The sequence below is a fragment of the Hippoglossus stenolepis genome, chromosome 21, assembly GCF_022539355.2.
Source record: "Hippoglossus stenolepis isolate QCI-W04-F060 chromosome 21, HSTE1.2, whole genome shotgun sequence".
In the NCBI taxonomy this organism is placed as follows: Eukaryota; Metazoa; Chordata; class Actinopteri; order Pleuronectiformes; family Pleuronectidae; genus Hippoglossus; species Hippoglossus stenolepis.
This window is the reverse complement of record NC_061503.1, coordinates 18638318-18655788: the sequence shown is the minus strand read 5'-3', so window position 1 is coordinate 18655788 and position 17471 is coordinate 18638318. Positions and strand designations below refer to the sequence as shown.

The following is a 17471-nucleotide window of genomic DNA, read 5'->3' as shown; positions in this document are numbered from 1 at the left end:
AACAGAAGTTGTGATGCTGACAAAGCTTGAAAAAATCATCACACACGTTCAACCAGGCAAAAAAATTACATAAACGCAGAATATGAGTTAATTAATATTCTACTGTAGTTGATTAAAGGTTTATTCTCGACTTTGTTTCTGGATGTGAAGAGAAAAATCGCTTCTGGGTCAGAGGGTGATAAAAAACATTCCTTTCCATGTCAGCGCCTTTTAACACAAAATGCTCCCAGTACTACAGATAATCAATGATCAATTAAATTAGAGAGTGTGTGTGTGTGTGTGTGTGTGTGTGTGTGTGTGTGTGTGTGTGTGTGTGTGTGTGTGTGTGTGTGTGTGTGTGTGTCCTCACCCTAGTAGAGTCTCGTCTCCGAGCACTGCCGCCCCCTCCACCAAACATTGTGCGAGTGTTGTGAGAGGAAGCTTTTTCTGCACAAAGACAAAACAATCAAACAAATGAATCAGCCACAGATCGACGTGGCTCAATACTGGGAAAAAAATCAAATCTGTAGATAAATTAATTAAATAAATCACAGAAGGACCTGAAGTAAAAAATCCATCCTTGTCTTTTTCTAAATCTTTTACATCTCATCAGTTTGTTTAACGTTCACTTCAAGGAGACTCTTTATAATTAAGCTTTCATTCGGTGTAATTAATCCATCGATGTCTGTGTGAGGGTTAGGGTTTAATCCTGTCGTGGCTTCGCGTCCTGTCCACGATGTTCCAACTCATTTCTGTGTTTTATATGTGTAGAACAGATTTTTGCTTTGTATCTTTGTATCTTTGTGTCTTTGCTTCTCACCGAGGGCGACCTGACGGACTTCTTCTCCAGGTCCACGCCCTGCTGGCCCTGCAGACACGCAGTCAGCTTCTTGTGGGTGCTGTGGGAGACCTGCTTGACCAGCTCCAGACGTTTCTCCACCTAAAACACACACACACACACATATATACATTACAACTAATGCACAGTTTGAGGAAACATCCCTGTTGGCCTTGAGTCCTTGTCGAGAACAGAGTTCTGTTATAAAGTTCCAGCCGGTCGGAGCCGTTTGTCTCTGAAGCTCATCTGTACACAAAGCAGGTCGTGCTCAGCGGGTGAAGCTCACACGAGCCCATCACCTCTTAGTTAAATGTCTCTCATTTCATTATGAAACCAGCCGAGTTGAGCTGATGCCGCTGAGGCCTCATTAATCAGAACAATTACAGCGCTGCGGCCCGAGTCAGTCAACGGGGACGCTCGCGCTTCGGTCTCACAAAGAGATTCAATTTCAGCGCTCATTACCGTTGCCTGAAGGCCATTTGAAGAAGTCCTTCATTCACACGGAAAACTTTATAACAATAATGACTTTCTTTCCGGCGAGAGGAACAAAACATAATCAGAAGGAAACACACACGTCGGATGAAGATTCATTCGTACCTGCAGCAGGTCGTCACTTAATACTTCTGTCTTCTCCGCCCTGGAAGAGAAGAGGAGAGAGAAACCACAGAACTTGTTACTGTGGGAACTTGGCACCGTTCACACTGTGATTACGTCATCTTCTGGATTTCTGTACACAGAATAAATAAGACACAGTTGACTGGAGTCGATCACGGAAGAAGAATGTTTGTGTTTCCACTGGAAAAGAGGAAAAGCATAAATACACTTTCTCAAGCAAGAAATTACACGAAACAGAGTTTGAAGACTTGAAGTGTAATTATTCATATTCGCTGATTCTCAACATCGGCTAACGGGCATCTTCATAAACTCCTAACTTCAAATGTTTGAATAGAAAATATCACAAAAAAATCTATTTAATCCAGTATCCAATATTTATTACTGCAACAGGAAACAATTTATTTTGTTAACTGACCCACAGTCAGATCCTCACATGTGAGAAACTAATGTTCAGCGTTCTCTGCTTGAAAATGAACTAAAACCACGAACTGATCTCAGGAGCTGCAGATGAATTTGCTGATGATCGATCGATGATTAATCAGCAAAAAAATACCGAAGCTCAAATCCACATTTCCCTCAAAACCAACTCGTCTGAAGAATCATCTGCAAACGTCACAGAGCAGAAGCGTGAAGCTGGAGGTCTGTCGCTGAAGGACTCGCTGCTTCAGCTCCTCTCACACTGATTAAACATCAGGCTGCAATCTGGATCCACTTTAGCATCTTCGCATTAAGATTCTCTTTTATTGCAATTTTATCTCGGCGGGTTGAAATATGGAAGTGAGCGCTCAAACGAGCCCGAGCAGCCGAGGACACATAAATCAACCTGAGCTGAACGATGAAAACCTGTGATGTGTCAAATGAGCGGATGGTTTATTCGTCACCTGTGTGGGGAAAAAAGGAAATCTTCTAAATGCAGTGATGCACAAATAAGGATGAGAATAATATAGATATAAAGTCTGCAAATAAAAAAGCAAGAAGCACCATCGACTGTGTCTAAAAGGAAGAAGTAGATATCTCACAAGTGCATGTAGGCAGGAGGATTCCTTCTCCTGAGAGATAAACGTCGTGGAAACAGCACGAGCTCCGTGTTCAGCGACATGTGATTCAGACTCGGACAATAACAAGCGGAGCTCAGAGCATCTTTCATTTCTTTCCACCGTTTACAATCATTTTTATCGTCCGGTGAAACTCTCTCCTGTCAACAGCCATAAAAATAGAGGAATGCTTTCCCCCCCGCAGGTGGAGAACCTCAGGTTTAACAGGTAGAAGAGGGAAGTTGTACAAATAGCTATTTCAGCTCAGCGCTATAATAAATAGAATTAAAACAAATTAAAAAAGGGACCACTTTCTAATGAGGAACGCTTTATATCAAATATGCTGCAGAGCATCAGGGCCAAAATTCATTTATCAAAAAATGCAACGCTGTATTTCCTCAGCACCAAACGATTCCCTGGGGAAAATCACTGACATTGACTAATTTATTCCAATTAATTAATTTCTCGAGTAATTTAGAGACCACGCCTGAAACTTAGGGCTATTTTCATTACGGATGAATGTGAGGATTGTTTTTATAGCGAGAAATAAAGTAAGTAATGTGTGTTTATATATATTTAATGGTGCGAGTGGCAGGTGCCTTGATGTCTGTGTGATGAACGATGCCCATGACAGCGACAGCACCACGGGAAAATATAAAAGAAACTGCAGTAAATCAAATCATCATCAGCCCGCTATGATCCAGACACACAAGCAGGTTTTAAAAAAAATCAAAGACCCTCATCTCTGTCCTTTCTGCCAGAGAAGGAACAGCCTCACCCCCTGCACAACACAGCCCCTCCACATGCAGCCTCACACTCTGCTGCCATTTCATCCAAAATCAAAGAGCGCTGACGACGTCCTGCACTTACGGCGCCGTGCTGTTCCGCGTGCGGCCCGAGTCCCGCTGATCTGCAGCTTTCTCCTCCACATCCCCCCCCGCCGACAGGAGGCAAGCCACCTGTTCTCCGGCCGCAGCAGAGCCACAGTAATGAGGCAGAACAAGGGGGGGAAGGTGGAGTGAGAGGAGGAGGAGAACGAGGGAGGGAGGGAGGGAGGGAGGGAGGAGAGCCTGAAGAATGAGACCTGACAATCTGGTTCTTTCACACTTTGTCTCATCTCCCACCGAGACTCCTTCTCTACAGGTCGCACTGCAGAAACACACACACACAGACTCACACAGACTCACACAGACTCACACAGACTCACACTGACTCACACCTCGGGCTCGGCTGGACGATTATTGATCGGACTGAAGTGAAACAGCTGGACGCAGCTTTCTTTCTTCCATCTTTTCATCTGCTGTCCGATCTGCTGTGAACCTCTGGCTCTCTCGGTCTTTGCAGCACAGTCCAAACTGTCACTGCAGCTCTCTGAATAAGCATGTGCACGTTTGTGTGCACGTTTAAAGGAATACTCCAACAAAGGGCTAACAACCTCCTGACTCGGAAAGTGGCTGAAAACCATTTGTTTATGATCTTTTGTATGAAACGAATCAAACTAATTATGGATTTCAGCTTTTCACCCCCTCACTTGAAGCACAGTTTATAGTTTGACACTAAACTTCCATGTGATTTGATCTTCGTTGTGTGTCTGTGGCTCGCTGCAGCTGCCTGTCTGCTCCGGGAGACTCTCGTAAACAAGACACTTCCTCTGGGTGAGACGTTCCAGTTTAAAGAGCCGCCTGCGTTCACCTTTAAAGACGATGAGACAAAACATCATCGTCTAGAATTACCTTCCGCCAAGCAGAGCAGTTTCAGTCCACACACATTCATTTCAACGCTCATATAACTGTGACCTCTGACATTTGACCTTTGACCTCTGAAATCTGTTCACTTTGAGTCTAAGTGACAAATGGTCAAAATGTGAAGACATTCCCTGCAGGCAGAATCGAGACACTTTGAGTTGTGACCCGTTAGGATGTTTCCACATGGGGCGTTGAGTTAACTAAACTAAATAGTTCTGGTATTTAAACACTTCAGTTAATCTCGTTACAGGTTACATGTTACTCCCATCATGTATAGAAACCTGCAGTCGACAGGCAGCAGGGGATTTAATCATCTGTGTGCACAGCAGTGATTCAGCAGAACGTTTCTGTTGCTGCAGTCACAGTTTATTGACTCAACATCATTTACTTCAGACGCACTGTTTACACTGAGGTGGGGGGGGAGATCACAAAGGGTCCTGCCGAGTCACTTCCTCTCTGACAACAAGGAGCTGAACCTTCACTGACTGCAGTGGATTCATGGACAGGATCATTATCCTCAGGCAAACACACACACACACACACAAATGAGGAGGTGAGCAATTAGTCAACCTGGAAAGTCCGGCACTGCTCAAACACGAGGAATCCAAACACAAACACCCACACGCACACACACTACACACACGCCCACCCACACACACACGCACGCACACACTCACTCCTCGTCTCTTCTCAGGCGTGTGATGACAAACACAAAGCTCAGCACAAGCCAAACAAACTGCCGTCAGCCGAGTGTTTGCACCCAGACGACTCTCCCTCCCAGTGACAGGGTTTAGCAACGTGCACACGCCCAACGCGGCGTTAGTCACACGGCTGGAGTGTGAACTGTCATGTCCTCTAATACCAGCAGGAGGCCGGATTCCACAACGCAGACGCGTCCATGTATTATTAAGTGCAGCAGAGCGGTAGATATAGAGATAAAGAAGTGCAACAACTCCTCCCTTTGCAATATATTACAAACATGTATACTGTGAAACCTCCTCTCTTTTGAGTGGAAGATAACTTTGAGCCCACTTTTCCCTGATTTTAAGTCAAGATATCTTTTTTTTAATGGTTTACCATAAGCATGAGGTCGCTCCTGATGAAATCTAAACTAAATCCTATTATGTTATTAAACTGTTGAGTCAGATTTCTACGTTGTGTCACGAGATAGAAGATACGAGACCTCCTGTCTTTTACACTCGCACCAAGCGATGGGGCCGAACGATAAGGGATCGACATCGTGCCAGGTTGAAATCTAATAATAAAAAGGCTTTTTGCATGATTGAGTTTTGAAGCCTGGCATAATATTTGGATCGCCTGAAAGTAAAATCAAATCTCGGCCAACGACCTGCAACACATTTTCCGAATTTGAAGATTCATCACTTTTCTCCCAGTGGCTCGGTTTGTTCTCCAGGTTGGAAACCGTGTTAATCTGGAAACCGCTGCTCGTACGTTGGGAAGAATCATCTGCAACGAAAACTACGGGTTTCAAACCATAACAATCTCTCACTAGAGGCTTCTTCTCGCTGCTGCTTCCTCGTGTTTGGCGCCGTGCACGTGTCAGGAGAGGAGAAGGTCAGCTGCTAACGTTGTGCTGACGTCTCCACTCGGGGGATTTGGTCCTCATAACGCAGCGTGACGTGGGGGTTGCAGCTGAGGAAGGGAGAGGCCTGAAAAACACATGGTTCGTATTTTGAACATCTATAAACGGGTGGTGGGGACGGGGAGGGAGAGGACGGGAAGATGACGACTGTGGTCACCTTTGCCTTAGAAGAGAGGGAATAACTGTGTATAGCTTCCATCTTCTTCCTCTCGTGCCCTCCTCTTCCTCTCTCTGCAGCTTTTTGCTAATTGCGCGACACATCAAGGGCGTTCCAGCATCCTGACTCAAAGCCTCAGCAGCTCGGCAGTCAGGACTTTACTGCAGCATCAGCTTCTGTCGTCACGCGCGGGATTCCCACTGGCACGGAGGGAAGGGAGAGAGAGGCGTGGGGGGGGGAGGTGGCGCTGAAGAAAACAGCAGCAGCAGCAGCAGCAGCAGCAGCAGGAGATAGACGTGTTAACAAAAAGGGTTTTACACAGATAAACCTTTGGAGAGATTTTCCAAAGGGAGCCGAAGCGAGAGCAGATTGCTCTCTTGTTGAAACGACTCTTTGTTTTGCCTCTTCTCTCCGCTCCAGGCCTTTTGGGCAGAAGATCAGAAACCTGTAAATCTTTCATGCAGCCACATTAAAAAAAAAGGCAGAGAAGATTCTAACACCAACACCTAGGACTGGGAGTGATCCCTGAGATGATCTGTGCACAGGCCCGAGCGGAGGTGATCCTGCAGCATCAAACCACCCGATGTCAGGACATCTAGTGTACAAGCTGGAAGTGGCAGCAGGTCAGGCTGCACGTTGACAAACCTGATGTTCCCTGGTATCACACAGGCTGCACACAGAAGTATGTGAGGGTATTTAACGTGCGGTTAACTTTTTTATAGGGGAAGTGTTTAAATACACAGAAGCTTAGGACACATCTGGTTTAACTCACATGAGCAGGATGCTGCTGCACATACATGTTACCACTGCTGCAACACGCTTATAGAGATGTGGATATCAATGGCTTCTAAACGAATAGATCTACGCTCACTGAATCCCCTTAGAGCTTCCACCCATTCACTACAATACTAAAGCTGCTTTAAGTCATCCACTGATATCCTCCTGATATGATCTGCATGTGAAGATGCGAAAATCTGAGCTGCTCCGAACTTTCTCCGCAGTTTTTCCTGCCAACTCCCGGGTAAAAAACTTGCAGGATATTCAACAAATGACGAAGACGCAGACGAAGACGTGCACTTGGAAAGACGACGAGATTCCAGAGCTGTTTGTGTTCGTTTAACATTTCACACGGCTTCACCCCAACAAATCCTGCACACGGCGGCTTTAAATGCCCCATTTCGTTTTCCTTTTTGAACCCAGACAAGCTGTTAACTGTAGCTGCGTTCTCTTTCAGGAGCAGAAGTGCAAAGTGCCTCTGAAGTCAGCTCTCATGAATCATTTGTGGCCCTGAAATAAAAAATAAATATGAGTCTGTGGCTCTGCGGGAACAGTGGGGTCGGTGGGACTCAGGTAAGAGAAGGTCACGGTGATTCACCTCATCTGTAGGAAACAGTAATAACGGAACCTCCAGCCTGCACGTGTCGGTTTGACCTTGTGAAAATGTCCTGCGTTAGTTTTGTGCCACAGCAGCAAACAGCCTGTTGCAGCTCGGTGTCCTGACCTTTAGAGAATCGCTCTCCACCGGCTGCAGGTTGTAAAAACATGTTCATTGTGATTTCACTTTGTTGAACCACTAGAGCAACTACAGCTTCAATTACAGAAAATCTACGTCCTGTTCAATTCTGTTCCCTCCAGGTTCAGAAAGTGGTGACATGAGAAGCTTCACTGTCACAGTCAGGGGCTTAATGGTGGTGATGGGGGAGTAGAGGAGACACCAGTCGCCCCACCATCGCATCTTTACTGGGCCAACGTGGGAGCAAATACGATGACGGCAGAAAAAAGAATTAGAGCCACGAGCAGATGAAACGAAAGCTCATCCAACGAATGATTCAAAGCTCGTTCTCCTTGTTCCATCGTGTTTTATCAAATTGTAGTTTTCATAATGTGTGTAAATGTGGAGTTGGATCAGTGACAGATAAATAAATAATGACTGAAGTTAATTCAGTCCAGGGGAGTCGGTGTCTGATGAGGGAAATAAATGGTTCAAGGACAGAAATAAATCCCCCAGGAGAATTGTTCCAGGTGAAGTCAGATTACCCAGCATGCTCCTCTCCCTACCACTGACTGAGGAGGAGGGGGGGGGGGCAGGGTATCGGTTGCCATGGCAGCAAGCATTGCAGCGGCAGCGCGGATGGATGGATCAAAACGTAAGAATGGAGAAGATGAATGAAGCGGCGGAGTAAAGTGGAGTCATCGCTCCAACGGGAGCCTGAGATGTGGCTCCGGTGGCCGAGCTCATTTGTCACAACGGCAGAACCGACGGAGAGGAGATCGGTATCTCTCACACACTCTCACACACACACACACACACACACACACACACACACACACGCACACACACACACACACACACACACACACACTATGCTCACATCTTCTTTTGGCTTCAAGGTCATCGGCTCCATTCAGCGACTGAGGTGGAATAAGAAAATCGACATGAAGCCTTAAAACAAGATCCTGGTAAATCCAGAGGTGGATTTTATTTAAATGTATATTCACTCACATACTGTACTTAAGTATTTATTTCAGATTCTTGTAATGAAGTATTATTTCCATCTTTATCTCCACCAAAATGTTTTATATTTGACAGGTATAGCTTTTGATAATGATTGTTTTTATCTACCAAATACTAAAAGATGGTTTTCAAGATATTTTCTCCAAAAAGAAAATGTTCGTCTTTTTATTTTAGGTCTAATCGCTGGAAATTAGGCAGAAATATGTTTGTAAGTATAAAAACTGAGTCAGTGAAAATGGAAACTATTGAAAGTAAGAATTGTGACTTGTGCTTTTAATATTTTAACGTGTCCAACAAAAACCTAATTCTTGTCTGATGAAATGTTTCACATTGAAAACGTGTTGTTGTCTCTGATGTAAATCTTCCTTCTAACAGACCCTTTTTCCGACGGACCACCTGGATGGTGATGTCAGCGCAGAGCACACGCTGCATAGTAAACAGACACACAACACAACACGATGCAAGATAACAAAAACACAACCCGGGGCTGATTCTTCTCCGAACAGCACAACAAATCAAAATGCTGCTCACAGCCAGAGGTTTGCAGCGTCCAGATCCCGCTCTCCGGAGAGTTGGCTATTTTTCTCCAGGAGCAGTAAATCCCTCCTGCTCCTCTCGGGCCGAACACAATGAAATGGCCCGACTCATTCCGGATTCACCCGGACTACCTCGGCCCTCGGGAGGCAACAGAACAGAGAGGAGCCTTGAAGAATAAAATCAAACCGGTGGGAGGTCGTGCACTTCTTTAAACCCTCCAGCGTTTCACTTGTCACCTTCTGCGACTAAAAAGCTGTCGCCTGGAAATAGCACAGAACATTTCTCATGAGGGGAAACTGCTGTTCGGAATAATTCTGAATAACAACGAGACAGAACGAGGATTTACGTAGATGTGGTTTCAGACTTGTGTCTTCAAACTTGATTTAAAGACGTGATTTTAATTATTCTTTAAAAAACCGTTTACTGCTGCCAAACAGACAGAACATTTAATGTGTCATAGTTTGTTATGGTGTCAATATTTCAGCGTCGCTAAAAACGCAGTCGTCTCAACATGTCGTAAAAAAAGAGCAAAGTGAGTGCTGTGAAACTTTTAACGATTAATCCACCGATCATTGATCATAACAAATGTCTGAGTAACAGTCAGAACTCAATTTACTGAGCCAGTGCTCAGTGCAGAGGAGCAGGAACAAACTAAAGTCTGGTGTTTCTGCTTGATGGGCAAAAGGGTTGTTGATTGATTATCAGTCTAATGAAATAATTGATTGTTTCACACACAGCACACGCACACACACACACACACACACACACACACACACACACACACACACACCTCATGTCAACATGTGATCAGACCCCATGGCTTCATTTTCATGTCTTTACACAGCTGGTCTGAACGAGCCCGACGCTGCTTCTTGACCCAGGAGACACTGAACAATGTTGAAATGTGGGTCGACCACAGAGAGTGTGTGTGTGTGTGTGTGTGTGTGTGTGTGTGTGTGTGTGTGTGTGTGTGTGTGTGTGTGTGTGGCTACCCCAGTGTTTACGGAGAGACCCCTCGGGGGCCGTCGCCCACAGGTTGGGAACCACGACTTGAATTTAAAGAAGCAGGGACGTTATTTACAGGCAGACTTCACAGATGAAACCCTGCTGGCCGATTAGTCCGTCTGCTGTTAAATGCTAATTCATGCTAACGAATTCTGCAAGAGCTTTCCCACAGAAAATGGAACATCTGGTGAAGTGGCGTGTTCATCCCCGAACGCCACCATCCTCTACACCCCACTCCTCACGACAGGAGTCGGGTCGGAGCCACCGAGGGGGGGGTACGAGGGTCTGGTGGTTTCATCTCCCTCCTTACGTCCCTCTAAACTTCTGCCGCCTCTCGTCTCTCACTGTGAACTGTCCCGGCAGCGCTCTGGACAAAGGGACAGCTCGTTGGACTCGGCGCTCGCCTGCCGAGCTCTCATCATACTCGACAATTACACAGAATGACTAATGACCGTCGACAGGGGGACTGGGAGGGAGAAGGCAAACGCCCAGAAATGGCCTCCAAAATGTACGGAGGGTGAGAAATCCCTTGCAAACAACGACACCTTTATAATTGTGTTGGCACTGCAGGAGCCGTGAAATGACTCAAGCAGGTGACAGGCGGGATGAGACGACGTGGTGCCGGGCGCTGGAGCTGTGACAGCATTGTCAGACTGACGCGGGCCCTGCGGTTTTAAATGGAGTGATTTGGAGGCCGGCAGTGAGCGTCCAGGACTGATGGAGGCTCACGGGCTCATTTCTCTCCTTTTCTCTCGCCTCTCCGCATTTTGTAGACGTTTCCATCAGGAGAGTGAGGCCGAGCCGTCGCTGTGGATATCACTGACCTTGTTCCTCCTCCATCGTGCAGCCGGAGCTTCACCGCTCACATGGCAGCAGCCGCCGCCGCCTTCGTCCTTTCACGTGTCTCAGACTGACATTTTCCGAGGAAACGCACCTCTGAAGGTTCGGTCAGACAGACGGGTCACGTTCCTGCATTTCACCAAACGTGCACGCTGCAGATTACAGCACGAGATCATGTCCTGCTCACGTTTCACGGATCAAAGCAAATTGTCTTTACGTGTGACCCATGCACGAGCGAAGGATGTGTTTGAAACCTTTTCTAATTGATGAACACGTTTCTCCAGGAGCACGACCTGCACTCTTCAGTCTTTCCACCAGATTTCAAGATCTGGCTGCAGCAATAAGAACTGCTACAAGACAAGCAGCGTAAAACCAGATGGATTTCTGCAGAATAAAGTTATTTATTGTGTGGATTGGTCATAAATAACTTCACAAATTATAAAATAAAGGCACAAAAGAAGATATATATATACATGTTTCCAGTTTAATTAAACCTGGTTCTTTCTCTAAAGGTCGATAAAAGCGTGAGCTGTTTCAGCAAAACTGCCAAATATTTGCAGATTCCAGCTTCTTAAATTGATTTTCTTTACCCTGCAAGATTATGAAGTGAATATATTTCAGATCACATCCAAATCACAAAACAGATACAGGCCAACAAAGGAACAGTAAAAGTGTCAAAACTGTCCACATACTTATGGCCATAGAGTTTTTAATCGAGCCCTATGATGATATATGATGTGTGTGCTCTCACTGTCCGTAAGAAATAAGTTAGAGTTCCTTCATCCTCTATGTTTAGATCAGAAAATGAAAGTTAAGTATCTTTTCCCGTCCACATGAGAAATGAAAGTTTAAAGAGATCCGCTGTGTTTGATGTGAGACAGTTTAAAGAACATGAGGCTGAACAGTGATTGGTGCATTTTTCTCTGCAACCTACATTCTCTTCTATAAATGATGGTGGCCTGCGTGGTGACAAACAACTAAAATAGAACTGGAGGTGCGTTCTGACACAGACGCACACATCAGAACAATACAAACCCACACTGATGCACGGTGCTACACGCCCGGCGCTACACACCCGGCGCTACACACCCGGCGCTACACACCCGGCGCTACACACCCGGCGCCTCCTATCTGATGTCACAGACGTGCGTATGGAACATGCTCTGAAGTGTCCTCGTGTGCATCTGGCTAATGGCCGCCTTGGGAAATCCACCGCTCTCACACGGCCCATCTCTGTCCACGGCTTCACCGGCACTGCACCAGGCCCTGTGTTACAGCTGTGCACACATTAAATATATACACACACACAGGGAGACACATGTGGTCACACCCATGCATGCAGCCACACACACAGACACACACACAGACACACACTGCCGCTGGGATCTAACTTTAGCCGACTTCGGATTCACGAGGCTCCTCGGTGAACTGAGCAGTGAAACCGGTTTGAATGAATATGAAACTTTGTGTCAGTAAGTGCATGTGATGACTCAACCAGGGCAATGGGAAGTTTATGGGGTGTTGTCATATTTACTTTAACAAGTCACAGGTTTCACGAAAGTTACATTTATGCAGATTTTCATTAGAGAATCTGTTTGTGATCAGGCGGCGTTCAAGGGGCACGCCCACATCCTTAGGTTCTGTCGGCTCGGAACATCTGCGCTGGGCGATGAATAAACATCTGCACGCTGTCGGCAGGAAACGACCACACACTGTTCGAGATGTGGTGCAGACGACACTGGGCCTGAAGGCATTTTACAAAACGAGAAAGACAACATTCAGCACAGGTTCACTGTGACCGTGCTGGATGACATTGTTGAGCGTCGTCCGTCGAAATCAGTATTTTATACAACAATCAAATTATGTTTAATACTTTTTTCATAATTAATAACGTTTTGTTTACACTTCTTACTTGTTCTGCTGCCCCCCAGTGGCCATACATCAAAGAATGCAGCTTTAATGCTATTTCTGAAATCTTTGAATTAACAATTCAGAGACTTACCTTATATTATTATTATTTAAATATGATGCAATGTTGTTGATTAAACAGTTTAGAAAGTCACCTGAACAAACTGAAACATTCACATTCAAATCCATGCAGCTTCAGCAAAATGGTAAATGCTTTTGAGTTCTGAATTGAATATGAAGATTGTGGAATAAATGAAGTGTTTGAAAACGCCCAACACAGATTGTGACTCACCGGTGTCACTACACACACACACTACTCACAACCATCAGAGTCACTCAGTGGTTTAAACGCTCCGCCACAGACATTAGTAACAATAACATTATTAAAGAAAGCCACAGAACCATTGGAGACGTGAGCTCAGATTATTATTTCCCTGATTTACATGTGTACATAGATTATTTCACAATAAGAGCATGTGCTACGCTGCGGTTTGTTGTGGTAACACGTGTCGTTGTTTGAGTTACGGGACAAAGGTGACGACGCGTTCGCCGGAGAAGCGACAGCAGCGACAGGAGAGAATGTGGTTTCACGTCCGGGGGAAGATGCAGAGATGATAACATATGATCTGTGACAGCTGAGGAGGAATGATTCAGATTCCGTTTCACTCGTATCCACACAGAGCGACAGGAACCGACTCAGGTTGATTTATTATTATCCACTGGAGCTATTTTATTATATTTTAACCATTTGTGACTTTAACGGAAGCTGCTCAAGTCAATATCTTCGCCACATTAGCATTATGTGTTCTTTATTATGGACTGTAAATAAGACCCGTCGTCCATCTTTATTTACAGCCTATGGTTTTTATGGTAAGGTCCAAAAGCTCACTAGTATAGTCGAGGCTAGTAAAAATATAACTACTCTGACCGAGGAAACCATGAAGGTCAAACTGAAACTAGACGATCTGGTCTAAAGAGGATTTGCATCACCTGCTCGTCTTATTCTTCCCTCTTTGCATTTTCCCCTGCACACATTTTTTCTCATTTTAGGGAATTCAACACCTGATCAAATGAGAATAAGAAATATCTCCTGCAGATGAAGCAACACTTTGCCTCTGGCTTTTCTCAGCTCCTCTGGGTTTCTGTTACCTGAGCCACACACACACACACACACACACATACACACAGAGACACACACACACACACACACACACACACTGCCCTAATAATGCCTAACCATTAAAATCAGATAGAGAGAGAGAGGGAGGGATTTTCATGGCGCTCCCAGCAAGGCCTCACTTCCTCGTTGCGACCCACATTCCACATTCTGTAACGGTGAAATATTCATGGCTGCTATCGCTGCCGATCAGGATGGAAGCTTTTGTTGTGTGTGGCAGCGCCGCATCAGGCAACACTGAATATTTTACAGAAAAGCAGAAAAACAAACAATGTGTCCGTCGTGTTCCTCTGGATTACTCCTCCTCTCCTTCGCCACACTCTCGGTGTTCGGCGCGATGGCGTTAAACATGCACGTTTCACACCGATGCACATCTCATCAGGAGGCAGAAAATGTGGCTGACGCAGGAGGATGAGGGGGGGGGGAAGAGATGAAGCACAGAGGTGAGAGGAAATCAGCGTATTCTGCTCTGTGCGGGGAAAAATAACCCAGAATCCTTCAGTGGCTACGCTTCATCTACCGAGCTGGACGTGATCTGTGTTTTCAAAATGTCATCTGTGATTTCATCAGGCGTCGTACGGCTCTCCGACCGGGCAGCAGCTGCCTTTAGAGGAGAGGCCCTCAGGCTGTGCACACAAACACACACACACACACACACACACACACACACACACACACACACACACACACACACACACACACACACTAATATGCTTCAACACTGGAGCAACATGAGACAAAGGCTGAGGTGAGGCCACACGAGAGCTGCGACTGTTCTGCGGCTCAGTGGAAACACGGACGCTGTCGGACGGAGGCACGAGAGGGAAACTGTGCGTTAGTGTTGGGAGGAGAAAGTCTGCTTCTCCACACGCGGTGGCACGAGCACCTGCTACGTTATTACCGAGCATATGTTGCTCCTCTCAGCTACAAGTCGTTCAGGCAGCGTCTCTGCAGGACGACGTGTTTCACACCAAAGGAAGAGTCATCGCTCAACACAAGCAAGTGCAGCTGATGAATTAAATAAGCAGCTAGAGACGGACCACACGCCCATTAAGACAAGAAATCACATAAAGGAAAGAAAATATAATCGAGGGGAGGAAGTAAGAGAAATAAATATATATATACTGGGATGGAAATATATTACAATTCCTGATTGTGACCATTCAAACTCAGCTTCGAGAAGCACAGGAAAGAGAAACGTTGTGAATATGTTCCACTAAAACAAGGCTCCCGGGATGTTTGAATGATTATCAGACGGAAACCTTCCACAGTGATGAATGTTCGAGTTAAAAACATCCCCATGTAACTGTCTTGTTTACCTTTTACACTTTCATGTTCTCAGTCATTTTTCTAATTTCAGCTTCAAAGCTGCAGAGGAAACCGACGTGAACGCGTCTGTAACCTCTCTCGTCCACAGTGCTAAGAGCTAATCGCTTTTTACAGTGTTACATAAATGACATTTCCCTTTTTATACGTGTTCATCACAGCCTCAGTCAGCTGCTGAAATCCACCCTGAGACGGGATGAGAGGCGAGGGAGGAGGAGGGAGGAGGGAGGAGGAGGGAGGAGGAGGGGGGGAAGCCTCTGTGAGTCATCGCCTGCATCATTTACCTCCCAGCTGCCTGGACACCGAGGAGGTGGAGAAACTCCAGGAATCACTTTTACTCGGGCTCTGGATGAATTACATCACTGCTGCACGACTTCCAACCCAAACTAAGCTTCCACCTTCTAATCTGATTTGGTTCTTGCTGCTTCCACAAAAATTCTGCCCTCGTCTACGGGTCAGGTTTTTTAAACACGGGTAAACTGAATAAACTGTGACTCATGTTCGATGTCGCTCGCTTGCATCAGTCTTTTCTTAAAGACAGATAAATACTCGCAAGTGGGTAACGTGAAAAACGTGAAAGTGTCTTGAGTTTATTTTAACCCCAGATTTTATTTCAGGCGTCAAATAAAAAGCCCATCGTGCAAAAATGCAAAGTTGTCTTTGTATTTGGGACTTTCCTCGGAGGCTCCACGCTGACATCTCGCTGAGCAGCCGTCTGATAAACGGGAACATCCCACTCAGTCGTCACGACCACCAGCCTCGGGGTCGTCCTACATCAATGATGAGTGAACGCCTCAGTGGAGCAGCTGTCATGTACACAGGAAGACCTCGAGGCCGGCGAGTGACGACACACGGAGACGGTGGATCAGCTCAGCAGACGCTGTCACAGTCACAAAAGAGCAAGAGGTGCTGACACCGAACCTCTGAGCAACACGCACGGTATCTTTGACCCTGAGGCCAAACAGGCGTGAGCAACAGATCTGTCAGTCCGGAGGTGAGGAGGAAGGTCAAGGGTCAAGTCTCTTCACACAAAACAAAGTGTTTAATGGAGAAAATCAACAATTTACTGAAGCATCTGTGACGTCAAAACAACAACTGCCATGAAAGAAATAAAACTAAATGCAGCCCCAATATTTCAGCAATTAGTCCTCTAACAAAAAAACTAAATATAAAGGCCTCAGGCAAAGCTTAAAAAAGGTGGAGACATTAAGGTTGATTTCTTTAATTAGTGATATTACAGGAAACGGTTTACATGCTCTAATGTTCTAATGTTTCTTAATAACACACCAGAGGAAAGAAGAGATGAAAAAACATCCCATGGAACAAACGGACAAATTAACAATAAGAAATTCTGTCCTGAGGCGTTCACACAGTCACATTCCCTGAAACGACCGGATCTCTTTATCGAAGTCACACAGAATTAGGCTGATTATTCCTGATCCTCATTTCAGAACTGATCTCACTCCACGGAGCCTCCCTTGAAACCGAGCCGCCCCGGGGAGACCCGCCTCCCACTTTGAAAAACCTCTGGAGCGACACGTGATGAAAGTATTTTCTGATCTGACTCAGCAGGATCACATCGTTTGTCTGTTTCATTCCGAAGCTGCTGCAAATCAACGCTGGGAAACCACTGGCCCACTGACAGTATTATCTATGACTCTGACAATCAGATGGATTTGATTGTGAATCGAAGGTGACAATAACCAACAAATGACACGTTAACAGCGGTTGCACTGTTTAAATCCTGTCTGTCAGTATTGAAAAGGTCTGAACTCATCTCCCTCTCGTCTCCTGTTCACATTATCGTGAAGTCGGACGTTTTCCCTGCAGAAGAGTCGCTGAGCTTCCTGGAGCCAGTATTTTAGGAGCTACCTCTATGACTCAGCTGCTGCCAAACCACATGTGTATTTAAATTATGCAATGCAGACAATGCAATGGGTTTTTTTCAGGACTCTGCACTGGAGTGAGGAGAAAAGCCTGTAATGTGCAAATCCCACCGAGAATCAACAATCTGCAGCTTTGAGTTCCCGTCAGCTGGGATTCTCAGGTTGGTCTACTCAGTCCACAGCTCCAGTTTCATCTGAAGCTGAACAGTTCGATGCTTCTTCAAGATAATGTTGTGAACACGTTCCAGTTTGGACTGTTGATGAGTCAAAATGTGTCTGAAGCTTAATCACAGCTCTGTATCATGT

The 17471-nt window shown here is 45.6% G+C and overlaps 1 protein-coding gene across 1 annotated transcript in view; it reads right to left on the bottom strand.

The window, feature by feature from the left end:
- LOC118100507 (rho GTPase-activating protein 44-like) overlaps positions 1–17471 on the bottom strand; it is a 45428-nt gene that overhangs the window by 17383 nt on the left and 10574 nt on the right. The window contains 3 exon segments of the mRNA XM_035145708.2: positions 350–426; positions 800–919; positions 1415–1454. Coding sequence (XP_035001599.2) covers positions 350–426; positions 800–919; positions 1415–1454 — 237 coding nt within the window.